Source organism: Papio anubis, chromosome 1, assembly GCF_008728515.1.
Source record: "Papio anubis isolate 15944 chromosome 1, Panubis1.0, whole genome shotgun sequence".
Taxonomy (NCBI): domain Eukaryota; kingdom Metazoa; phylum Chordata; class Mammalia; order Primates; family Cercopithecidae; genus Papio; species Papio anubis.
The window spans coordinates 201,234,326-201,261,262 of record NC_044976.1 but is presented as its reverse complement, the minus strand read 5'-3'; the positions used below and the strand labels follow the sequence as shown (position 1 = coordinate 201,261,262).

The 26,937-nt window shown below is 41.4% G+C and overlaps 1 protein-coding gene across 5 annotated transcripts in view; it reads right to left on the bottom strand.

The window, feature by feature from the left end:
* Positions 1-26,937, bottom strand: part of DISC1 (DISC1 scaffold protein) — a 340,168-nt gene that overhangs the window by 300,288 nt on the left and 12,943 nt on the right. Inside the window, exon 2 of one of the 5 annotated variants that reach the window (XM_031659345.1) lies at positions 1,826-3,268. The exons of the other annotated variants lie outside the window; for them this stretch is intronic. Within the exon in view, the coding sequence (XP_031515205.1) occupies positions 3,206-3,268 (63 nt within the window). The 3' untranslated portion in view covers positions 1,826-3,205. Of the gene's footprint in view, positions 1-1,825; positions 3,269-26,937 lie in introns of those variants that run through there. 5 annotated transcript variants of the gene reach the window in all.

Genomic DNA, 26,937 nt, shown 5'->3' with positions numbered 1-26,937 from the left:
TGCCAGTTTCCTACCTCACCACCATTATTCCAGTCTTCCATTCATCTCTCCTTCCCTTTCCTGGCAGACAGATTCTGCAGCCACTGGGGCTGTTGGGGTGAGGAAAGGCAAGAACCTATGTTTCACTCTCTCCCTCCCTTCTTCCTCCCTCTTTTTTGGTGGTTGCGGGGTGGACTACACCTGCTTACCCAAACAACCGGGAGCATTTGGTGGCAAGTTTATTGTGCCCAGTGCTGATGTCTGGACAATTAATTCCCTAGGTCAGTGGCTTTCACAGTTTGTGACAGTGACTCCAGGAAGGGAATTCACCATGACCCTGTATATACATGGAACAAAAATGCATCCCATTCTGATATTGTATTTGTTCTATTCTAGTTCATTAAAAGTGAATGTTGGTCTTCATCCTTTAAATGGATATTGTCACCTGCTAATGGATTGGACCAGTATTTTGAACGACTGCCTTGGTAGTTCATTTGGCTTTGCATGCTCAATTGGCACATCCTCTGTGTGGGGATGAGGGCAGGGCTGCTTCCCTAGGCTGTCTCCCGGGATGCCCAGGGGCCCTGCCTGCCTGCCTGGGTCCTTGGGGACCTAGAAGTTTCTGGCTTTTCATGAAACAGCGGGGCTCTAGAAGAGCCTTTTCCATTATCCTGACTTTTCCACTCTGATTTCTTCCTGAGGACTCCTTACTATGTTTGAAGATGGCAGTGAAGTGGCCTGTGGGTTCTAAAACCCTGCAAACACAGCCCCAAATGCGATACCAGTTTACCCTTCTTGTAGACACCCCCAAACTTCGATGTGATTGTCTTGAAGCCCTTCACCCAGGGGAGGGAACCAGCGTGCAATAACCCCTGTGCTGCCGGAGAGGGGAGGGAAAGAGTTGTCACAGTGCCTTGAGCCTAGCTCTTCCCCCAAAGGCAGTCTCTTTTCTTCTTCCTTCCCTTAGTCATCTGTGTATAGACACAGGGGCATACTTTTCCTGGAATTCCTAATCTTAGCAGTCTTCAGTAAGAGACTTGGCTTCAGAGCCTGTCCTTAAACAGCAAGGTGCCCTGTGTCTTTTATTCTTAACTGTGGCCTATCTCCACTCAAAGTTTGGCATTTGGCATTCGGTTGTCAATGGTTATTTTACATTCTCAAGTCATTTGGTTAGGGTAGTTGTCAGGGTGGTTCTGAGAGTCAAGTGTCTAGCATAGCTTTGTTGTTACAAATGAAAAGGCCAACTCCCATTTGACCACATACTGTTGGCTTTCTCTACAGGATTTGGTCCACATCCATTAGTGCTCTTTGTTGTCCACATCGGTACAGGAGAGATTCCCCAGGACCTACAGGGTCGCTGTCTGTTTCCAGGATCAGTGAGTCACTCCCTTGTGGCCTGTTACGGCTCTGTGTGACCACAGAGAGGGCCATGGTGGTGTGGAAGCAGGGAGCAGGGGTCAGCCCTCACTCTGCGTCAACCACAGTGATGCCCCAGTGATCAGCCTTCGTGGGGATGCTCGAGTCCCTCTTGATGATCAGCTCTAGTGATTCATCATGTTCTGCGCCCACAGAATACATCCTGGAATAATGGTGGTGAGGTAGGAAACTGGCAGGACTTGTTTTGTGTTCACAACACTGCTGACCTAAACAGGATCTGGTCCAGACAGGGTCAAGTGAAGAAACTGGCGCAAACCAGCAGATGGCGACAAAAGCCATCCCTAGCTGCCCTCATTGGTCATTAGCATAGACATCCCACCAGCCTCTTGACAGTTTACAAATGCACCATGGCCACAACTCAGAAGTTACTGCCCCTTTTCTAGAAAGTTCTAAAATAACCCACCCCTCAATTTGCATTAGCTCACCCTTAATTTGCATGTAACTGAAAGTGGGAATAAACATAGTTCCAAGAGCCCATATGTTGCTGACTCTGTGCGTGCTGCCTATGAGTTAGCCCTGCTCTGCAAGGAGCAGTACCCTTCATTAAAGATGATTGCTGTCTCACACTGCCAGGTCGCCCTTGAATTCTTTCCTGGGTGAAGTCAAGAACCTTCCTGGGATAAGCCCCAGTTTAGGGGCTTGCCTCTCCTGCATTGTTGGTATTTTCCCAGTTTGCTGAGAAAAGTTCAGTTAGTGCTGCCTGAGCTGGCTGAAGGCCCTACTGGGCTGACAGTGTCATAATCCAACTGATGAGACAAAAATCACCAGAGCAGACAGTTATAAGACAGAATAGGACCAATATTTTAAAATGTTTGCTCCGGACAAACCATCAGAGAAATCCGATATAACAGACATGCTATATGAAATGTAACCTTTGATATAACCACGGGACTGCAAAGAAAGAACAACGCTCACTTAAACCAGACCAGAAATAAGTTCTGTACAGAGTAAGGCCATCGCCAGTGCACCTGATCTCAGCAACAATTCTGGAAGCAAGGGAAGAAGACTGTTGCCATTCTACAGACCTGAGTTTACAGGTCTTCCTGCAGGAGCTTCCTGCCCAGATGTTCTGCCTGCAGTTACAGTTGACCCTTGAACACCACGGGATTTAACATGCGAGTCCACTCATAGGCAGACCTTTTTTCAATAAATACAGTCTGTATCGGGGGTTCCAGATCCTTAATCCAACATGGATAAAACATACAGCATTCGCCAAATATAAAACCTGCAGATATGGAGGGCTGACTTTTCATATCCACTGAAAACAAGACTTGAGTACATGTGGATTTTGATATCCACAGGCGTCCTGGAATTAATCCCCCATGGATATCAAGGGGAAACTGCAGTACATATTGCCACCAAGGGGAAAATGATTCCTTCATAATGATCCTAAAGTCCCCTGAAGTTTAATTCCCATAACTGACATTAATCATAGCATATTTTTCCATTTGCTTTTGGGTAGTTTTTTCCCCCTCCTACAAAAATCTAACTGCTCCAACACAGAACAATAGCGGTTTTTTCATGCCATGACAGTGGACTGGGAAACGCGTGGGAGAAATGGTACAGTGGGCAGAAATGTCCATTTGATTTTTTTCAAGCCCATGGCCAGCATCCGAACAGCTGCTACCCTGAAATAATTTTAAAAGGGAGAGAAGCATGATGCTACCCTGATCATAAATGAGCATAGTCTTCCACACGGGTCCTCTTTTACTTTTCACGATGTCTAAAGAAGTCATGATCTATGCTGTATGGATATCTGTCTTGCTTTGTTTAAATTTGGGAAGTTTTATTAATAGGAGTTTGGTTCAGGATGTTGAGGCTTCCATGGTGGATCCAAAGCAATTGGTTCCAGCTGCCAAGAAGAAAATGAATACTTCTGAGTGGAATGGACACAGAATAACATCCTTGGCCGGGACTAACAGTGTTTGAAGCACTGCGATGTTTACGCTGGAGACACTTGTTCCGGTGTGGATAAGTAGAAAGATCTATTTCATAGAGCAGTCCAGGCAGAGCTGTCCGCATTCTACAGAACCCTGTTTGTATCAAATACTATGGTCATTCCAGGTTAAGCACCTCTAGCATACTGTGTTTTTTACTCAAAAGTCAAGCTTCTATCAAACATGAAAAAGAATCCCGGATTTGGGAGGAATCTCTTCCTTTCTCTCAACAAATAGTTTCCAAATATCTGAGATATCATTTTTGAAAGTCCTTAAGGCACTGCTTTTTTTTTTTTTTTTTTTTTTTTTGAGATGGGTCACAAGCTCTGTCGCCCAGGCTGGAGTGCAGTGGCTTGCGATCTCCCGGCTCATACCCAGCTCCGCTCCCAGGTTCAGCAGCCATTCTCCTGCCTCAGCCCCTCCCACCAGGCCAGCTGGGACTACAGGCGCCACGCCACCATGCCCAGCTAATTTTTGTGTTTCAGTAAGTGGGGTTTCACCATGTAGCCAGGATGGTCACCGATCTCCTGGCCTCTCATGATCCACCGCCTCAGTGTGGATTCGAGCATGAAACCACAGCCCAGCTAAGAAAGTGCTTTTAAAATTTTGTTGAAACTACCATCAAGTGAACAGGCAACCTACAGAATGGGAAAATTTTTGCAGTCTACTCATCAGACAAAGAGCGTAATATCCAGAACCTGCAAAGAACTCAAACAAATTTACAAGAAAAAACAAACAACCCCATCAAAAAGTGGGCAAAGGATATGAACAGACATTTCTCAAAGACATTCATACAGCCAACAGACACATGAAAAATGCTCATCATCTCACTGGTTCATCAGAAATGCAAATCAAAACCACAATGAGATACCATCTCACACCAGTTGGAGCCAGATAAGCTAAAAAGTCAAGGAAACAACAGGTGCTGGAGAGGATGTGTGGAGATGCAGGAGCGGCTTTTACACTGTTGGTGGGATTGTAAACTAGTTCAACCATTATGGAAAACAGTATGGCGATTCCTCAGGATCTAGAACTAGAAATTACCCATATGACCTATAACCATCCCATTGCAGGTATATGCCCAAAGTTATAAATCATGCTGCTATAAAGACACATGCACCATTATGTTTATTGCGGCACTATTCATAACAGCAAAGACTTGGGATCAACCCAAATGTCCATCAGTGACAGACTGGATTAAGAAAATGTGGCACATATACACCATGGAATACTATGCAGCCATAAAAAGGATGAGTTTGCGTCCTTTGTAGGGACATGGATGCAGCTGGAAACCATCATTCTCAGCAAACTATCACAAGATCAGAAAATGCTCAAACACATGTTCTCTCACTCTGCGGTGGGAACTGAACAATGAATCACTTGGACTCGGGGAAGAGACATCACACACCAGGGCCTATTATGGGGAAGGCGGAGGGATTGTTGGGGAGTTATACCTGATGTGGATGTGAGAGTTGATGGGTGCTAACGAGTTGATGGGTGCAGTACACAACATGGCACAAGTATACATATGTAACAAACCTGCGATTATGCACATGTACCCTACGAACTTAAAGAGTATAATAATAAAAAAAAAATTAAAAAAAATTTCTTGTTTTTTTTTTTTTTTAATTGTGTTTGTTTTCTTTTTTTTTCTTTCTTTCTTTCTCTCTCTCTCTTTTTTTTTTTTTTTTTTTACCTTAGAGGCCCTTTTTTGAGATGAAATCTTACTGGACTAATAACAGATAGAAACCCGAGAAGTACCCTAGATGAAGCTTCCCTTTCAGCCTTCCCTAAGGCCTCTCTGAGGCTCCTCAGAACACAGTTTGAAAAGCACAGCCTTCTGGTGTTCTGAAGAGAATACATGGATCCAAAAATGTTGAAGAGCTGTAAATATCCTGTAGGTTTACTTAAGTTTCTGTTGCTTTGAAGTCCATAAATGAACATTTCATTGTATAAAGGTCTTTAAGAAAAATAAAAAAGATTGCTATCTTTTGACACAGTTTTGATATTTCTGATTTCATAAATATGCATCAAATGTCTCAATAGATTCCACTTGCTTGAACATGAAGCCAAATCCTCAACTGTGGTACTAAGGATTTTATTAAATTCTAACTTTCAGAGAATATTTTTAAATATTTTCTTCTAATTTTCTCTCCTAAAAACTTTTTTTCTTTTTTTTCCCATCTGTAGTGTGGAAAAGAATAAAAAGCAGATAACATTATCCACAATACTTCAACCAGGGACAGCCTGAGTTAATATGTTGACATAGCTCCTTTCAATCAGCATAGTTTTTATATGTATCATTTCCTCTGTTTCTCTCATCAGCCCAGTGAGGTAGGTAGAGCTAATGTTATTGTACTCATTTGGCAGATGAGGACATCATTTCTCACATCAGGACAGACCTGGCTCTGGAAAAAAAGCTGGGAAAAGTACCAGAATGGCATGCCCATTTTCCATTGTCAATTTTCACGATCCATACCCACAGTTGCTTGCTGTTCACCCCAAATGAAAATATAACCCTTCCAGCGACTTCCTGCAGAAGTAAAGTAAATTACCTGTGGTTATTAATGCAGTCGATGTCAGAACTAGGTGTGCAGCCTGAGGTGACTGGTAGCAACTTCCTCCAACAAATCTGTAAACGATACGACAATATGTTTCCTGCCTGCTGCTCAGAACCACTTCTGCCCTGTGACTATCTGGGAGAAGGAAGAAACTTATGAACTTCACATTTTAGCCCTCATGCAGAAAAGCCCCAAGGGAAAAAAATCACCCAATAGTAGAAAACTAAAAGTAGTCAAGTTTAGGGAACGGCAAAAATGATGCATTAGAAAAGCTGAGAAGAGGCCAAGTGCGGTGGCTCACACCTGTAATCCCAGCACTTTGAGAGGCCAAAGTGGGAGGATCGCTTGAGGCCAGGCATTCAAGACCAGCCCATGCAACATAGTGAGACCTTGTCTTTACAAAAAAAATTTTTAAATTAACCAAGTGTGGTGGCATGCACCTGTAATCCCAGCTACTTGAGAGGCTGAGGCAGGAGGATCACCTGAGCCCAGGAATTTGAGGCAGCAGTGAGCTATGATCACGCCACTGTACCCCAGCCTGGACAACAAAGTGAGACCCTGTCTTAAACAAAAAAAAAAATTAAAAAGAGAAAAGAAGAAAACATCCTGTGGTAAAAGCGAAGAGCAAAGAGGAGAGGAAGAGAGCTAACAAAGAGAAAAGTCAAAAGACTATAGTGGGATAGATGCGAGTAACCAAGACCTTGGCAATGAAAATTCATTATGAGCAAATCTCACTTCACAATAAACTCCCAGAGGAACTAATTACGCTAAATGTTCTGGCAGTGACTTAGGAAGTAGTCATCTCTAAGTCACCGTTGGGTATACGGAAGTTGCCACGCTCTGTAGCAAACAAGGGCTGCTTCAGTGTCTGTCTCCTGTCAGGTTAGTGTTCTACCAAGCCTGTCAATTGCAACTTATTTTGTGTTATGAGACAAGCTGGCACATCGTATAAAGGTCAAGTGGAAAACTGTCCCTTCTGCTGCATCGCTGTCATCAGCTACTAAAGGTCATTCCGCCCAATACATGGCTGTGACGGAAAATAACTTTGTTTGTCTACTGTGAAATATGAAAAAGTCCCTCTGCTGTGAGCTTTCTGGTTTCTCTTTACTCTCAACAGGCATGAAATTAGCTGTGCTAAGGTTATCTAAGAAAATGATTATCTAAGAAAATATTCAATTCACAAATAAATTTGAACACAAAAACCCAAAGAGATTAAAAAGTCTACCTCTAACAGATCTAAAATATCTAAACATTTTACTGGTGAGTGTAATTTAACAAACATTCACTCTGAATGATATATAACCCAAATATTTAGCTTGCACCATCTTATTTAATTCTCCAAACAACCCTATTATCCCATTTTATAGATAGAAAAAATAAAGCTTAGGAAGAGTAATTTGTCCAAGCTTATACAGCTGGCAAATGGCAGAATTAAACTTTGAGGTCAGGTTTTTAATGAGGTTGACCTGAAAAGTGCTAATACTTTATAATTCTATTGTTAGTAGAATTGTCAGCTATTAATAACGTAACAGTGATAATAAGATGATAAGAGATAATAAGATGAATTCACTTGTTCATCCAACAACCACTTCTTGAGAGGCTACTTTGACCAGGCACTATGCTAAGTGCTGGGGATAAAAAGTAAAAATGAGATAGGGTCTCTTTCTTTCCCCAGGAGGCTTACAGTTTGGCCAAGAGGACAGCCAATAGCTATACTAAAATACAATATGTATGAGGATAGAGAAATATACCAACCACTCAAAGGAAGGAGAACTGAAACCAAGTCTTTTTTGTTTTTTAGAGACAGGGTCTTGCTCTGTCACCCAGGCTGGAGTGCAGTGGTATGATCATAGCTCACTGCAGCCTCGACCTCCTGGGCTTAAACAATCCTCCAGTCTCAGCCTCCCACGTTTGGGACTATAGGTGCACAGAACCATGTCTAGCTAATTTTTTGTAGACATGGGGCCCCGCTATTTGCCCAGACTGGTCTAGAACTCCCGGCCTCAAGTCCTGCCACCTCAGTCTTCTACAAAGCTAGGACTGTGGCATGAGCCACACCATGACCAACCAGAAACCAAGTCTGGATGACCTAGTAGGAAAAGGAGGTGGTAAGTGCAGGCAGAGGTACTAAACAGTGGACAAGGCAGTACTTCAGGAACAGTTAGCCTTTGGAAACTACTGAGGGACTAAAGAGAAAGTTGTGGCCAGGCATGGTGGCTCACGCCTGTGATCCCAGCACTTTGGGAGGCCAAGGCGGGTGGATCACCTGAGGTCAGTAGTTCAATACCAGCCTGGCCAACACAGAGAAACCCCATCTCTACTAAAAATACAAAATTAGCCGGGTGTGGTGGCACATGCCTGTAATCCCAGCTGCTCGGGAGGCTGAGGTAGGATAATCGCTTGAACCCGGGAGACGGAGGTTGCGATGAGCTGAGATTGCACCATTGCACTCCAGCCTGGGCAACAAGAGCAAAACTCCATCTCAAATTTAAAAAAAAAAAGAGAGAGAGAGAGAGAGAAAGAAATTTGCTTGAAGTGGGGAAGGAATGGCAAGAAATGAAGTTAGAAAGCTAAGCAAGGGCCAGGGCAAGAAGCTGTTTATGTCAGGCAATATTTAACATTTGTCCTGACAGTGACATTAGTCAGACAGAGAGATGAAGTAGAAAAGCAATCGTAAATGAGTTTTAGAAAGAAGACTGGTTACAACATGAAGGATGACTGGAGAGGGATTGAAGGGTGATCGAAGGATGATTTGCAGGGGGATGAAAATAGAAACCAATGACCCAATAAGAGGTGAGTGCGTGTGTCCAGACAAAACTTATGAGATCAAAGCACAGAAGGAAGAGATACTTAGGAGATAAGATTGAAAAGGTGTAGTGGCTCATGTCCCAGGAGAGCTGAAAGTCCACAATGACCCCTAGGCTTTATTTTGCTTGACTTGCCATTCATTGTAATAGGGGATATAGCGAGAGGAGCTGGGCTGAGATGTAACAAAGATCGGGAACTTCTAGAGGGATGGTGGGAAAAAACGTCTTTAGATCTTAGGTTGGATATTCTATATAATAGTACTGGGAAATAAAATGGTGCCATGAATTCAAGTCTTTTTTCTTATTAATTAAGAGATTTGACTGTCAGGAAACAAATGGACAATGAAAACAATTCTCACACTATGACAAGCAGGCAAATGAAGTAAGCAGGTCATGGAATTGTCGGAATCGTTCATACAACACATAGAATTACTGAATGGTGCTCAGTCTATGGGACCTGGAGACTTCTGGGAATGAGAAGATCACTGGGGTGATCTCTCTTCTTCACTGCTGCTTATTTTCCAATTCCACTAAGTCCCTACTCTGAATATACAGCCCTTGCCACCTTGACCCACTTGATCTACCTTTCCTCATCGACAAGCAAGACTGAAATGGCCAATGCAGAACCCCATGCTTATGGCTCAGTGAGACAGAGTCAGCAAAGGAGGCAGGCCTTGGCTTTTCTGACCAGTTCAAACTGCAGTAAGGCTCCAGACTCCAGATCATACACAATCAGCCTAGAGATCCCCAACTACCACTACCAACACCAAAGCAGAAAAGAACAATTCCTCCTATAACTTTCTACCCACTTGTGAGATGCCCTTTGGTCCTGCCAAGGCCTGCCTTCCTCCAACTGAAGACCTTGATAAATTTTCAAATATTTATATACCATAAAGGTTTTATTTCCCAGACTTGCAGGAAACTTACTCAAATTTCCCTAGAGAACTTTTTTTTTTTAATGGGCCACAATTCATCTCCCAAAGACAGGGCCTCTAGAGCTGCTGATGCATTCACACCATGCTTTGATGTCCTCGTTGACTTGGGAATAGGAGCTGGGCCAAGCAACAGGATGAGAGAACAGCCAAAGACAAGCTGCAGAGCTTGCTAAATCTGGAAGGAACTGCCACTCCAGATTTTCTTCTGGCGTGCCTCTCCGCCATCCAGAACATGTTGCTGGTGGATTTGATGTTGATTTTTTTATTAGACAGGATGCAACATTTAATTAAGTGCCCGGACAGTTTATAAAAACAAATTAGCTGTCCAGTCTATCACCCAGAGCAAGGAGTTCCTCGAAGGAGCACAGGTGCCATCTCATTGCCATTATGCAGAGGAAATGGACTCCATGTTTGTAAATGACCATTTTAAATGGAAAGATTAACTAGTTACCTGAGAATTGTACCTTAGCCTTCTCTGCCCATGAGGGTGAAGGCCACAAAACAGCAGATACCCACAGAAACATAATCAGAAGACAGAAACCTTTCAATCTCTCTTTCTTCAGTCTTGCCTTTAGTATTCCATATATGTTCCATTTTCCTCCTTCCCCTTTCCATTTTTTTTCCTTCCACTCTCAAAAGCAGGATTGCCAGTTCTTTCAAAGCCCAAGCAGGGTTTCAGTTTCATTTGTTCAATGTCACCCAATGTCATGCAACAAAGCATCAGGCAGAAAACGAGAGATTCAAGGTCATGAAATTTAGACTGCAGAGGAAAAAAAATAGTGTGCCACACGAAGATGTGAAGAGTAGTCAAGCTTTAAATGCTACATTATAATTTGCATGTTTTAATATATATTGCTTTACTTCGTTTCCATTTTTTTTTTTTTCAGATTGAAAGAAATCAGGCTATGTGCAAATAAGCTTCTTATTGCTAAACAGAGAAGAAGCCAAATCATTCCATCTTATTTTCTGCATGCTATTGGCGCTAACTGCTGGCAGGGAGATTTTTCAGAAGCATCCACACTTTACACAGTGTTTTCTAACATGTAGCACCCGGGGGTAGGGGGTAAGGGGTAGGAAGAAAAAGAAAAGGGAGCAAATAATTCTTCAATACCTCCAGGCACTGTGCAGGCATCTCACACACATCATTATCACATTTAACCTTCCACCCACAAAGCAGGGTAGGTATTATTATGCCTAGTTTATCCAGGAACAAACCAGCACTCAAGGACAGAAGACAAAACACAAGTGTGCTGCGTGGGCACACTGACATTCTGGTCTCCTCACCCAGTCCCCCTCCATTCCCAGCTGAGCTGTCCTCATCCAGAGGTACAGAGACAGTGACTAAACATTTCACAGCTCTTTGTTTGGAAACTATACCTCAACTAACAATATACTAAAATTTAAAACTAAATATGTAAATAAATGCATTAAAATTTTCACAGCTCATGAAGGTGCTTTTAGTACTGACTAGCCCAAGCTGATTAAGAGTTAATTATTTCTAACTGGCAATTCAAGTAGACATAGAAGAGTTAATTCTGCCAACTGAATTCATCAATCAGTCAATTCAGTGAGAAAATGTGGTCCAATCAGTCCCAGAGTATACACGTGATAACCTATTGATGGGTTGAACTTTTCCTGAGCCCAGCACATAAAGCTCCCCGAAAGACAGCCACAGTCAGACACAATCAAAGGTTACTTTGCTTCCCAGTAAACATCAGACTAAAGTCTGGAAAATCTGTTGCAAGAGGCAACTTCAAGCTAACATATAAGACCAGGTTTTGGGACAGAAATGACTGTATTGACCAAATGAACGAACTCTGTAAGGAGTGTTTTCATTTTAATCTTCTTTATGTATTTTTAACATCCCTCATTTTTAAATTCATATGCTGCTCTCAATCATTCCTAATTGCTTCATATGTGCAGGTTTCACTAGGCAATGAGCATACTAGCTACAATTTTTATCTGCACTGCACCAGTTCCCCCATCTTCTCCTAATAGATGTACCCACCTCATCACAGAGACAGACAGGTAACCAGGCTTGGCTAATTACAGTACCTCATCCCTTTGGTTATAGTCATTGGTCCAAGGAGTCAGCACCTAACCCAATCCTTTCCTGAAGGTTTTCATACTGGATCCAAGAGGGGAAGTCTCTTTTTCTTCTTCTCTAGTCATGGTGTTGTTAATTCAAAAGTCTTCAATTGCCACATGGAATAAAGTGGTGTGATCATTTTAAAATATGCCCACAAGTTCTTTGACATTAAAAAAAATGGTCTAAATCTTCTCCCCTTGAAGATGGGACAACTTTGATGACTTGTTTCAAATGAATCCATGTGGTGGAAGTAACAACATAATTTCTTAAGATAGATTCATAAAAGATGATAGAGCTTCCTCCAGGATACTGTGTGTGCGCACATGCGTGTGTGTGTGAGAGACTCCCCTGTCTCTTTCTGTCTCTCTGTCTCTCTCCCTATATCTTTCTCTCTCTCTCAATCCCTGTGTCTCTCTCTTTCTGTCTCTCTTCTCTGTCTCTCCTTGTCTCTTTCTCTCTCTCCTATCTCTTTCTCTCTCCTCTGTTTCTCTCTCTTCTTTCTGTCTCTCTCCCCCATCTCTGTCTCTTTCTCTCTGTCTCTGTTTCATACATACCTGTGAGTAGAATTGCTGAATCATATGGTGATTCTATGTTTAGCTTTTTGAAGAACCACCAAACTTTTGTCCACAATCATTGCACAATTTGGAGTTAAACTTTGTGTAAGGTGTGAGACAGGAGTCCAACTTCATTCTTTGGATGTGAAAATCCAGTTGCCCCAGCACCACCTGTTGAAAGAACTATTTTCCCCCATTGAACATACATGGCACCCCTTGTCAAAAATCAATTGGCCACAGATATATGGGTGTATTTCTGGGATATTTTACATTTTTCAATGTAAACTCTATTTACATGTTTCAAGGTAAAATATATTTTACATGTTTTAATGTAAAAGTCTTTCACTTCTTTGGTTATATTTATTTCCAAGTATTTTATTATTTTAAATGCTATTATAAATAGAATTATTTCTTATTTTCCATTGGGGATTGTTCATTCTAGGTAGATAAAAACATGACTGACTTTCACACCTAAAACTTCATAGAATTTGTTCATTAGCTCTAGCAGCTTTCTTGTGGATTCTTTAAGGTTTTCTACATATAGGATAATGTCAACTGCAAATAGAGATAATTTTACTTGTTCCTTTCTATTATGATGCCTTTTATCTATTTTGCTCTGACTATAACTTGCAGAGCAATGTTGAATAACAACAGTGAAAGGAGGCATCTCATCTTTTTCCTGATCTTGAGAAGTTCGATGTTAACTATCAATTTTCATAAATTTTTTTTATCATGTTGAGGAAGCCCCATATTATTCCTAGTTTTAACAGATTTTTTATCATGAAAAGGTGTTAGATTCTGTCAAATATCTTTTCTGCATCAACTGAGATGAGCGTGTGTGTGTGTGTGTGTGTGTGTGTGTGTTTCCTTCATTCTATTAATGTCGTGTAATTTTCTTATGTTGAAGCACCCTTGAATTCCTAGGATAAATTCTACGTGGTCATAAATTCCACTTGGTTGTGGTGTATAATCCTTTTAATGTGCTGTTGGATTCACTTGCTAGTATTTTGCTGAGGATTTTTGCAACTGTATTTATAAGGGATACTGGTCTATAATTTTCTTTCTTGTGATATCTGCATCTGTTTGATATCAGGATAATGTTGACCTCAGAATGAGTTATGAAGTCTTCCCTTCTCTTCTACATTTCAGAAGAGCTTGAGAAAAATTGGTTTAAATTATTCATAAATTCTTGCTAGAATTAACCAGTGAAGCCACCTGATCATGGACTTCTCTATATTGAAGATTTTTGATTATTCACTTCATCTCTTTATTTCAAGATTTTCTATTTCTTCTTGAGTCAGTTTAGATAATTATTCACACCATCTCTTTATTTCAAGATTTTCTATTTCTTCTTGAGTCAGGATAAAAAATCCTATTTTATCCATTTTATCTAGCCTAACCAAGGAATCAAAATACCTCTACAAGGAAAACTACAAAACACTGCTGAAAGAATTCATAGATGACACAAACAAGTGGAAACACATCCCATGCTCATGGATGGGAAGAATCAATATTATGAAAATGACCATACTGCCCAAAGCAATCTACAAATTCAACACAATCCCCATCAAAATACCACCATCATTTGTCACAGAATTTGAAAAAAACAATTCTAAAATTCGTATGTTCCATAAGAAAGAGCCCACATAGCCAAAGCAAGACTAAAGAAGAAGAACAAATCTGGAGGCATCACATTACCTGATTTCAAAATATACTATAAGGCCATAGTCCCCAAAACAGCATGGTACTGGTATAAAAATAGGCACATAGACCAATGGAATAGAAAAGAGAAATCAGAAATAAACCCCAATGCTTACAGCCAGCTGATCTTCGACAAAGTAAACAAAAACATAAAGTGGGTAAGGGCACCCTATTCAACAAATGGTGCTGGGATAATTGGCCAGCCACATGTAGGAGAATGAAACTGGATCCTCATCTCTCACCTTATACAAAATTCAACTCAAGATGGATTAAGGACTTAAACCTAAGACCTGAAACTATAAAAATTTTAGAAGATAATATTGGAAAAACCCTTCTAGACATTGGTTAGGCAAGGATTTCATGACCAAGAACCCAAAAGCAAATGCAATAAAAACAAAGATGAATAGCTGGGACCTAATTAAACTAAAGAGCTTTTGCATGGCAAAAGGAACAGTCAGCAGAGTAAACAGAACCCACAGAGTGGGAAAAATCTCCATAATCTATGCACCTGAAAAGGATTAATAAACAGAATCTACAACAAACTCAAACAAATCAGTAAGAAAAAAACGAACAATCCCATCAAAAAGTGAGCTAAGGACATGAATAGACAAGTCTCAAAAGAAGATATATAAATGACCAAGAAACATAGGAAAAATGTTCAACATCACTAATGATCAGAGAAATGCGAATCAAAACCACAGTGTGATACCACCTTACTCTTGCAAGAATGGCCATAATCAAAAAAATAAAAAAACAATAGTAGATGTTGGCATGGATACGGTAAACAGGGAACACTTCTACACTGCTGGTGGGAATGTAAACTATTACAGCCACTGTGGAAAACAGTGTGGCAATTCCTTAAAGAATTAAAAGTACAACTACCATTTGATCCAGCAATCCCACTACTGGGTATCTACCCAAAGGAAAAGAAGTCATTATTCAAAATAGATACTTGCACACACATGTTTATAGTGGCACAATTCACAATTCACAATAGCAAAATCGTGGAACCAACCCAAATGCCCATCAATCAGTGAGTGGATAAAGAAACTCATACACACACACACACAATGGAATACTATGCAGTCATTAAAAGAAATGAATTAACAGCATTTGCAGTGACCTGGATGAGATTGGAGACTATTATTCTAAGTGAAGTAACTCAGGAATGGAAAACCAAGCATCATATGTTCTCACTGATAGCTAAGCTATGAGGACGCAAAGGCATAAGAATGATACAGTGGACTTTGGGGACTTGAGGGGAAGAGTGAGAGGTGGGTGAGGGATAAAAGACTACAAATATGGTGCAGTGTATACTGCTCGGGTGATGGGTGCACCAAAATCTCACAAATCACCACTAAAGAACTTACTCAGGTAACCAAATACCACCTACCCCAATAACTTACAGGAAAAAAAAAAAAAAAGCCAGGCACAGTGGTGTGTGCCTGTAGTCCCAGCTACTTAGAATGCTTAGGTGAGAGGATTGCTTGAGCCCAGGAGTTCAAGGCTACAGTGAGCTATGAACATGCCACTGCACTCCAGCCTGAGTAACAGACTGAGGCTCTTGTCTCCCTCTCTCTTTCTCTCTCTCTCTCTTTTTTTTTTTTTTTTTTTTTTTTTGGAGACAATCTATTGCCCCGGCTAGAGTGCAATGGCACAATCTCAGTTGCAACCTCCGCCTCCCAGGTTCAAGCGATTCTCCTGCCTCAGCTTCCCAAGTACAGGCGCCCACCACCACACCTAGCTAATTTTTGTATTTTTGTAGAGACGGGATTTCACCATGTTGGCCAGGCTGGTCTCAAACTCCTGGCCTCAGGTGATCTGCCTGCCTCAATCTCCCAAAGTGCTGGAATTACAGGCGTGAGCCACCACGCCCAGCCTTGGCTCTTAAAAATTAATGAATAATAATAATAAAGTAATTACTGATAGAGAAGAACTTAGTTCTGCCGTTTTGTTATTTATTTTCCACATACCATACACATTTTTTGTCCCTCATTTCCTCCATTACTGCCTTGTTTTGTGTTTAGTTGACTTTTTTAGTATTAAGCCATTTTATTTCCCTTCTCGTTTCCTTTTGTGCATATTTTATTTGTGGTTGCCATAGGGATTACATTTACATTCTTAAAGTTATAACAATCTAATTTTAACTGATACCAACTTCAATAGCATATAAAATCTCTGCTCTTATACAGTTCCACCCTTCCTTACATTATTATTGTCACAAATTCCATCTTTTTACCCTGTGTGCCCAGTAACATAGATTTGTGACTTTATAAATAATAAATGTTGTGTAGTTGTCTTTCAAATCACGAAAAAAATAAAAAGTGAAGCTATAAATCAAAAATACAACAATGCTGGCTTTTATATTTATCAATATATTTACCTTTACTGAGATCTCATATTTCTTCATATAAGCTGCTATCTAGTGTCCTTCCATTTCAACCTGTAGGACTCCCTCTAGTATTTCTTGAAGAGCAGGTCTAGTGCTAATAAACTTCCTCAGCTCTTTTTAAAATCTGAGAATGTCTTAATTTCCCCCTCCATTTTTGAAGAAGAATTTTGCTGAGTATAGAATTTCCACACTTTATTTTTTTTAATTTTACTTTAAGTTCTGGGATACATGTGCAGAACATGCAGATTTGTTACATAGGTATACATGTGCCATGGTGGTTTGCTGCACCTATCTAGGTTTTAAGCCCCACATGCATTAGACATTTGTCCTAATGCTCTCCCTTCCCTTGCCCCCTCTTTCCACACTTTAAACATGCCATCCAATTGCCTTCTGGCCTCTATGATTACTGATGAGAAAATTGCTGTTAACGTATTGAGGATCTCTTGTATGTGGCAAATTGTTTCCTTCTCGCTACTTTCAAGATTCTTTATGTCTTTGGCTTTTGACAGTTTAATTATAATGTGTTTTCATATAATCTCTTTGAGTTTATAGTCCATTGAGCTCTTGAATTTGTAGATTCATGTCTTTCAACAAATTTAGAAAGTGGTCTTCAGCCATTATTTCTTCAGATATTCTTTCTGGCCCTTTCTCTCTCATATATACACGTGTGTGTGTGTGTGTGTGTGTGTGTATACACACATATATACATATACATGTGTGTATACACATATATACATATATGTGTATGTATACATGTGTATATACATGTATATATAACTGCTTCATGATGTCCTACAGTCCCTTCAGTTCTCTTTACTTCTCTTCATTCTTTTTGCTTTCTGCTCTTTAAACTCAATAATTTCCATTGTAGTATCTTCAAATTCACTGATTCTTTGTTCTGCCTGCTCAAATCTTCTGTCAAACCCTCTAGTAAATTCTTCATTTAAGTTTTCAGTTTTCAGCTTCAGAATTTCTGTTTGATCCATTTTTATAATTTCTGTCATTTTATTTATCTTCTCATTTTGTCCATACATTGTCTTTCTGGTTTCCTTTAGTTCTTTGTCCGTGTTTTCTTTTAGTTCTTTGGACATCAAGACAATCATTTTAAAGTATTTGTCTAATAAATTTGATGTCTGGGCTTTCTCAGGGATAGTTTCTGTCCACTTATTTTGCCTCTTTGAATGGGCCATGTGTTCTCATTTCTTTGTATGCCTTGTGATATTTTGTTGAACATTGGGCACTTAAATATTATAATGTAAACTCTGACTATCAGACTCTCACCCTTCCCCAGGGTTTGCTGGTGTTTATTTTTGATGGCTGTAATAGTCCATTTGTAGGTACTTTTCCAAACTTCCTTTCTCAGTCTTTGCAGATTGGCTCTGTGCTGGGGAACTCCTAAAATACTTACCCAACCTTACACCTAACTCAAGGATCAGTCTGAAGTGAAAGCTTAGGGTCTTCTCTCCTATTTTCTTAGCATGCATCTTACCCCAAATATACGCATGGCTTTCTACATTTTCCTGTAATACATGGTGCTTTTGAATGTCCCAATTTCCCACAGACTCTCTCCCAGCTTTTGCACCTGGACTTTAGATGGCTTATTGTACACCTCAACCAGTAATCTTTTGCCCCAGGTTTTTGCAGTTTGTTAGTTCACTTTGAGCATTTGCAAGCAATGCCTGCCATTTTTCTAGCCTATGTTCTGAGTTAGGTTAAACAGAGATACATGCCTATGTCAGTCCTTAAGGTAGCCCCCAGACAGGTTACAACAGATATCCACAATAAGTAAGGTCTTCTCTAGTCCCTCTGTAATCAGGGACCAGGGTCCTACACTGGGAATGAAGGCTGTCATCATCAAGAGAACTGTCTTGCTAGAGAGAAGGTTGGGACATGAGCAAATAAAAATGCTACAAAGTTTCCTACCATTTTCAAGAGGCCTTTTTCTTTATTCAGTGTTTGTTTGGTTGCTGTAAACCTTTGCCTATTTTCCAGAGTTCTGACCATATTGGCTCTAATGGTTTCTGTTCGTTTTTTGATGTTTCTGTGGGGAAACAAAGTTGGAGCTACAAACTCTACCATTTTGCTAGCATAACTCTTTGACACTGTTTTAAGTTTTGTGGTGGTTATGCCGTATATAAGTTGGATGTGGCTGCTGTAACTAATTACCACAAACTTACAGGCTTAAAACAACATAAATGTATTCTCTCACGGTTTCAGAAGCCAGAAGTCTGAAATCAGTTTTACTGAGCTAATATCAAGGTATTGACGGACTGTATTCCCTCCCAATATTCTTGGGGAAAATCCTGTCCTTGTCTCTTCCAGCAGCTGCTGGAATTCCTTAGCTTGGGGCCACCACTCCAATCTCTGCCTCTGTGGTTACATCACCACCTCCTCTTCAGTTGGTCCGATCTCCCTCTGCCTCTCTCAGACGTGATCTGATGTCATATAGGACCCACCTCAGATAATCTGGGATGATGTCCTCATCAAGGTCTCTAATTCAGTCACATCTGAAGAACCCCTTTTCCAAATATGGTAACATTTATAGGTTCCAAGGAGTAGGATGTGGATATCTTTGGAGAGGGGTGGGTATCATTCAGCCTACCACATGCAGCAATAGATAACTGAAACAAGGGGTTTGAAAGAATAAGCCACAATACAGAGAAAAAAGTGAAGGAACTGTTAGTTCTGATCACTCTTGCCACCTCTGGTCACACCAAATAATAAGTCCTCTTTTCAGCTGGTACTAGGTTAATTTGTGTCTCTGCCTATTGAAATATGTCTTCATGGCCAGGCACGGTGGCTCATGCCTGTAATCCCAGCACTTTGGGAGGCCGAGACAGGTGGATCACAAGGTCAAGAGACTGAGACCATCCTGGTTAACATGGTGAAATCCTGGCTCTACTGGAAAAAAAAAAAAATTAGCCAGTCATGGTGGCATGCGCCTGTAGTCCCAGCTACTTGGGAGGCTGAGGCAGGAGAATGGCATGAACCCAGGAGGTGGAGCTTGCAGTGAGCCAAGATCGCGCCACTGCACTCCAGCCTGAGCAACAGAGCAAGACTCCGTCTCAAAATAAAAAAAGAAAAGAAAAAAAGAAATACGTCCTCATACACAAACAAACATCAATTCCAAAAAAAAAAAAAAAAAATCAATTATAATGGTAGCTGAAGTTTCACATATTTGTACTATTTATATTTTATTCCAACCAGGCTGTATACTCCTTGAACGTGGGGGTTTCTTTTATGCATAGTTTGTCCACCATGGCATGGTAGATCTGGCAAATATTCAGTAGATGGTTGTTTGTGACCGTGATATACTGGCCTAAGAGCCAGTCTCTGAGATAAACAAAATGTGAAAACCAGCTAAGTTCACTTGTGGGAAGAATCAACTTACAGTGTCAAAAAGTCTGCTTTAAAAAAAAAGTTTCAATCAAATGTCTACATATGACCACAGATAGTCAAACCAAATTATTCAAATTTTGTAAAAATACCTGAATGTGTTTAGTATTTAGCCCTGTCCTGAGCCCTTTAGGCCTCCTGTTTCAGGCTAAATTGTGTCCTTTGCAACATTCATATGTTGGAATCCTAACCCCCAGGACCTCAGAATTTAATTGTATTTGGAGACAGGACCTTTGAAGAGGTCCACTCAGTTTCAGTGAGGTCACAAGGAGGCATCCGAATCCAGTATGACTGGTGCCCTTATCAAAAGAGATTCAGACACCAATGTGTACAGAAGGAAGACTGCGTGAAGACACAAGGAGAAAACAGCTGTCTGCAAGCCAAAGAGACAGACCTCAGAAGAGACCAACCCTACTCTCAACTTGATGTAGAATTCCAACCTCCAGAACAGTGAGACAATAAGTTTCTATTGTTTAAACCACACAGTCTGTAGTACTTTGCCACGGCAGTCCAAGCAGACTTCCTATTAAGTGTAAATCAACCATTTGCATCAAATACAGAGACAGTTTGGACCTAAAATTGCTGTAATGGGAAGGTTCATGTCAATTTGGGGATTTGCATCGGATCATTAGCACATCCCTTTCATTTCTATTGAGTTTTCTGATTGTTTGTTTGTTTGTTTGTTTGATTTTGAGACAGCGTCTTGCTCTGTACCCAGGCAGGAGTGGAGTGCAGTGGCACAATCATAGCTCACTGCAGCCTCAGCCTCCCAGGCTAAAACAGTGTTCCCACTTCCACCTCCTGAGTAGCTGGGAACACAAGTGCACGACATTGTGCTTAGCTAATTGTTTTTGTCATTTTTTTGTAGAGAAGGGATCTCACAGTGTTGCTGAGGCTGGTCTCAAACTCCTGGGCTCAAGCAATTCTCCTGCCTTAGCCTTCCAAAGTGCTAGGATTACAGGTGTGAGGCTCTAGATGATCAAAGTCACTGCCTCATCCTGTCTGACCACCTTCTATGGAGCAGCTGAGGCCTTAGGGCCAAGACCTACCTGGGATCCCAGGCAGCCTCTTAGCCATTCTAAGAGGGCAGAAGAAGCACAGAAAACCTGAGAGCAGCTTCAAAATCAGTCTTCGAAGTGCAAGAGAGACTTCCCGAACCACATACTGCTTCATCAACCAGATTCTACAACATGAAAAGCTTGTGTCTCTTACAGATTCTCACAGGCAGATGCATAAAACATGAGTAAGATGTGTCCACTGTTGGCACAGCTTCCTGCTACAGCTCAGCTAGTAGGAAAGCATGTACAAGTTTCAGCTAAGAACCATTTGGGAAGAGGAGGTAGAGGAGAGAAAAAAAATGCTTTTGGCTTGGCTTGGTGTTTTGTATTCAGCAGCACATCTAACCTTGAAGCTGTCAGAGTTTATCATGAATAATGCACCATGACAACATTCCACGTGATCCTTATAGGACAGACTGATGTCCTCATGGGCAGGGAAGGCAAAGCAGCGTGGTCCCATTCCCGGACAGAAACACACCATGACATGGCCGTTAGGAAGGAATGTTCATGCCACTATACTTCCACCTCCAGAGCTGCAGGGGTTCCAAGAAATCCCACCACGACCTAAGAAAGAGCCGAGTGTGTACCCAGATGCAATACCAAGGAGAAAAGGCATCACCGTGAAATCACATTTTATGCTGTGAATGAGAAGGAAGTACATCAGATGCCAATAAGCTTTTGCATCTGTGCAAAAAGCTAAAATCTCAAGTAGATGTCGCTTGACTCACTGCATGCACCCTTAGCACCCATGAAAAATGCCAACACAGACCTGCAAACACAAATGGGCAATGCTCAAAGTCACCATTGGCTATGATCTCTGCCTTTAACCCACAGAATTGTAAATTCTCCTGTAAACAGGAAGAGAAGCTAAGACAATGCAACCAAACTAAATAAATGACATTTTGTTCATATTCTCTTCCTGTGGTATTTTTGTCTTAATGTACAGCCCATCTCCCAATTTTTAAGTTTTTACTTAAGAGGAAGCAGATATACAAGCTTATGCTCTTCTGAGAACAATGCTGAAGATTAACAGAAGAGCTAATTTCCTAATTAGCACTTGTTTTTTTGATAAAAATAGACTAATTTTTTAGATAAAATTGTGGAAAATTTTCCTGTTACCTCCCAGTGTAGAGCACTCATCTGTTCCTTTCCTCACTGTCATGTAAATAAGAGCTTCCAGAAGTCAGAAACTTCCTAGCTAAGTTTTGTCCTCAACTGTCTACAAAGCTCAGTCTTCCACAGTGGGATACAAAATGCTCTAGACCCAGTAGGGATGGGAGGCATATTGGTAGAGTGGCCAGAGCACACAGCTGGGCCTCCCCCTCAGCACCTTCTGTGACCGCAATTGAAAAGCAATGAGGCCGGGCGCGGTGGCTCAAGCCTGTAATCCCAGCACTTTGGGAGGCCGAGACGGGCGGATCACGAGGTCAGGAGCTCGAGACCATCCTGGCTAACACAGTGAAACCCCGTCTCTACTAAAAAATACAAAAATATAGCCGGGCGAGGTGGTGGGCGCCTGTAGTCCCAGCTACTCGGGAGGCTGAGGCAGGAGAATGGCGTGAACCCGGGAGGCGGAGCTTGCAGTGAGCTGAGATCCGGCCACTGCACTCCAGCCCGGGCGGCAGAGACTCCGTCTCAAAAAAAAAGAAAAAAAAAAAAAAGAAAAGCAATGATAGTGACAATTCCTCCCACAGTAATCACGTGATGTAATCAGGCAACGAATGGGAAAGTGCTCACCATGGAACAGACCTGCAAAGGGGGTCATATGCGGCCAAAGAGCGGAGATCTCAATAAATCTTATTTTTCACAAATGCAGGTGTCCAGACATCTCTTCATCTGTTGAGGAAATCCCAGCATTGTTATGTATACGCACAGTGCTTACGCACAAAGTCAACGTTGTTATAATGCACTTTCATGCAGTCAGATTTCTGATGTCCATGGAGTCAGGAAAAAGTGTGTCTCAGTTCTCAGAGAGAGACCAATTTGCCTTCTGCATTTGTTTTCTCTGGACCCTTGACAATTGGATGGTGCCTGCCAACATTAAACACAGATCTTCCCTACCTAGTCCACACAGACTCACACTAATCTCTGTGGAAATACCCTCAAAGAAACACCCAAAATAATGCTTTACCAGGTTTCAAGGTATTCCTTAATCTAATCAAGTTGACACTTAAAATTAAGTCCACAAGTCCATCCCTTGTCAGCTTGGCACCTATATGCATCTTCTTAAACCATATCCAATTTCCAAATAAAGACAATAAAAAGGTAATAGTTCCAACTACCGTGATGTAACTAACATGACGCAACTAAAAACTCACTAAATCCTTTCCCCAGAATTTGGCTTTCAGAATTACAGCATGTGGGATTTTAATCTTTCAGGATTGTGGTTTTTCAGGATTGCAGATGTTAGGGATTTTAGACTTTAGGGATTTAGACTTTAGGCATTTGGGGTTTTAGGGATTTAATTTTGGGAGATTTCAACATTCAGGATGACAGCATTCAGGATTGTGTCTTTTGATATTATGATCGGCACCAGAGCAGCAGCTATCTAATAAAACAAACATATCATAAAAAGAGGAAACATAAAATGCATTTCTTTTACTTGGTTGCACTATCTTAGCTTGTTTTCTTTTTTGCAGGAGAATTTACACTTCTGTAAATTAAGGGCAGAGATCATAGCCAATGGTGACTTTGAGCATCTCCCATTTGTGTTTGCAGGTCTAAGTGTTGGCATTTTTCGTAGGTGCTAAGGATGTAGCGAGTCTCATGACACGTACTCGAGATTTGTGCTGTTGATTTGGGTTTTAATCAACAGATTTTGTTAGTATACCAGGACAAGGTGATATTGCAAGCAGGTCTCACAGCAAAGGGAGGGAGAGCTCTACAGACCACCAACAAGAACAATACGAAGTCCCGGTGTGCAGGGAGGGAGGGAAGTGCCTTGTTCAAGGGAGCTGCAAGTGGAAATTGCACCAGTGGTCATGTTCGCTTTTTTTCTGTGCAGACATTAGAAAGTGACAGTTTTGCTGGACCTGTCTCTCTGAGCAGATTTCAACTGCAGTCCACTTTTTAAGTCAGCAGGCAAAATGACACAGGCTGCCAAGAAAAGCATTTATGTTCCAGGGGTCCCCAAACGGCATCCACCTCCCAATGACCTGGCAGTCCTGAGGATATAAGAATGGCCGATTCTATTCAATCTTGTTTTCTTCTTTCTAGACTGGAATGAAACGCAGAGAAAAGGAAATCTTTGGGGTTGTGCTGTGTTCACTCACATCAACAGTTCTGTGGCAGGGATTCTGGTTCTAACTGCCAGGCTCCTGGAAGCCACTGAGACACCAAACCCTGTGGGAGGTGTAAGGCAGGTTCCCTGAGAAGGAAAGTGGTATCAGGTTGGGAAATTTGCACACCATCACTGAAGAGTAACTGAGGATAGACAAATCTTGCTCAAGACATAATTCAGTAAAAGGGATATTATGGTAATTTAGACAAAAGCTGGTCTCACCCTAAAGTGTTTTTATGCTTGGCCTCGGCCGCCATCATTTTTCTTTCAATGTCTGTCATTATACTAGAATGTTTATTATACTAGAATTGTGTCTTATTATATAAGAATTGTGTCATAATGGATATGAGTTGAGACAAAGGATAGAGAAAGTAATACAATGCTGGCTACTTTTACTCCAAGAAGGAAATTCTAAAGAAGCAGAGTGAAGCCAGCTGCACTATATGTCACATTGATATAAGTCACCGAAATGCTGGGTTCCCAAAATTGTGTTCCTTCCTTTTCACAATCTCTCCTTGCTCACATCGGAAGTGGAGGTGAGCATGGTCCCTGGTGGACATGGGACAAGAGCAGCCAGGGGGATATCATGGGGCACAAACAGGTGCAGGAACAACTAGAACAGTAACCACATGGAAACTTGTTGCCCACGCCCACCTTTCCTCTGCCCCACCCAGGTCAGAGCTGGAATCCTTATCTCCAGTACTGACCACGGTTCCTGTCTCTGCAGGACCCTGAGGTGTCAAACTTACCCCTCAACTGACCATAAGCATGGGACAGGCATTAATGCAATGAACGTAATGAAAGCTCTTGGAGAAGGACATTATGCAAATACTATTAATCAAAAGCCTTATTGCTTTTCTCCCAAGCCCTCCCACCTTATGCAAGAATATAAGGAAATATTAACTTTACTTCCCTAGTGACGGAGAGATGTAATTAGAGCCTGGGAAGGTTTTCCCACAAGGCATTAGTGGGGAAATTTGCCAGCACTTTGATGAAATAAAACATGGAACTCTCTATTCTGTGCCAACTGCTTCTTTCTTTGGAACACAAAGTCATTTTTATCAGTGAAACTAGAAAGAAAAAAAGAGAAAAAAAAAAAAAAAAGCAACAAAAACCAAGGGAGATAAGGTCACCCTCTCGTTTCTTCTGGCAAACCTCTCAGATTCCGGCAGACCCCTTTCCCCGAGACAGAGCAGGGCTGCACAGCTGCTCCTAACAGAGAAAAAGGAGCAAATTCAAGTAAAAACTGAAAAAAAAAAAAAACTCAACAATTCCTAAAATGTTTAAGGTTACCCTCAATACACTATATGAGAGGAAATTGTATTCAAATCTTATTTGAACAAATCTCATAACAACAAATTCTCTACCTTTATGTCTTCCAAACTTTCCTAATGACTTAGTGATCAATTTATAATAATTTACTGATCACTGACAAATCCAAGCACTGAGCCCTTTTGTGATCCATTTCAAACCATAGTCAGTTGCAAGTCCCTTTCTCCCTCTTCTCTTTGCTGGAATGCCTGCCTGCTGCATCAAACCCATCCTTCAGGACCCCTCTAAACTGCCTCCTCCTCCACTGCTCTGATTCTTCACCCACCCTAAGAGCTCTGGCAGAAGTCATTTGTCCCCTTTTGGGATTGTCTTTGTCTGTCTTTTCTTTTTACGATTTTTTTTTTTTTTTTTTTTTTTTTGAGATGGAGTCTCACACTTTTGCCCAGACTGGAGTGCAATGGCGCGATCTCGGCTCATTGCAACCTCTGCCTCCTGGGTTCAAGTGATTCTCCTGCCTCAGCCTCCCGAGTAGCTGGGATTACAGGCACCTGCCACTATGTCCAGCTAATTTTTTGTATTTTTAGTAGAGACGGGGTTTCACTGTGTTGGCCAGGCTAGTCTCAAACTCCTGACCTCGTGATCCACCTGCCTTGGTCTGTCTTTATCTTAAGGGACATATTATGTATAGCTTTATTATTCTTACTGTGTATTATCCAGTTTCCCCTCCTGCACTGCATACTCCTTGAGATGCAGATCTTGAGGACGGCATTCGGTATGCCGTAAACCTGGCATTGTTTTGATTTCTTATATGCCATTATTACTCTAAGTGTGGCTCACAGGCTTGCAGTATGCACATGATTTGGGAGATCATTAGAAATGGAGTCTCCCACCCCACCCCAGTCCTACTTAATCAGAATCTGCATTTTAATCCATTACCTACCCAGGTTATTCACAGTACATTAAAGTCTGAGAAGTGCTGTTATATACAATGGATACTTAATAGATATTTTTCACATAAGCCAATTTCTTTTTCTTTTTTTTTTTTTTTTTGAGATGGAGTCTTGCTCTGTCACCCAGGCTGGAGTGCTGTGGCCACAATCTCGACTCACTGCAAGCTCTGCCTCCTGGGTTCACGCCATTCTCCTGCCTCAGCCTCCCGAGCAGCTGGGACTAGAGGTGCCCGCCACGATGCCTGGCTAATTTTTTGTATTTTTTAGTAGAGACGGGGTTTCCCCATGTTAGCCAGGATGGTCTCGATCTCCTGACCTCGTGATCTGCCTGCCTCAGCCTCCCAAAGTGCTGGGATTACAGGGGTGAGCCACCTCACCCGGCCCACATAAGCCAATTTCTATCCAAAGACCTTCCCCTTCACCCACTCCCACCCTCCATCCTAGGCACTGCAGATGAGCTGAGAACTAAGCCCACCTTCAGGTGGCAAGAGTGCTTTCTCCTCATTCACTCTAGCTTGCCATCCATAGCCTCCATGCATTCAGATGCAAGTCATTTATTAATTAATTCCCTCACAACACATTTACTGAG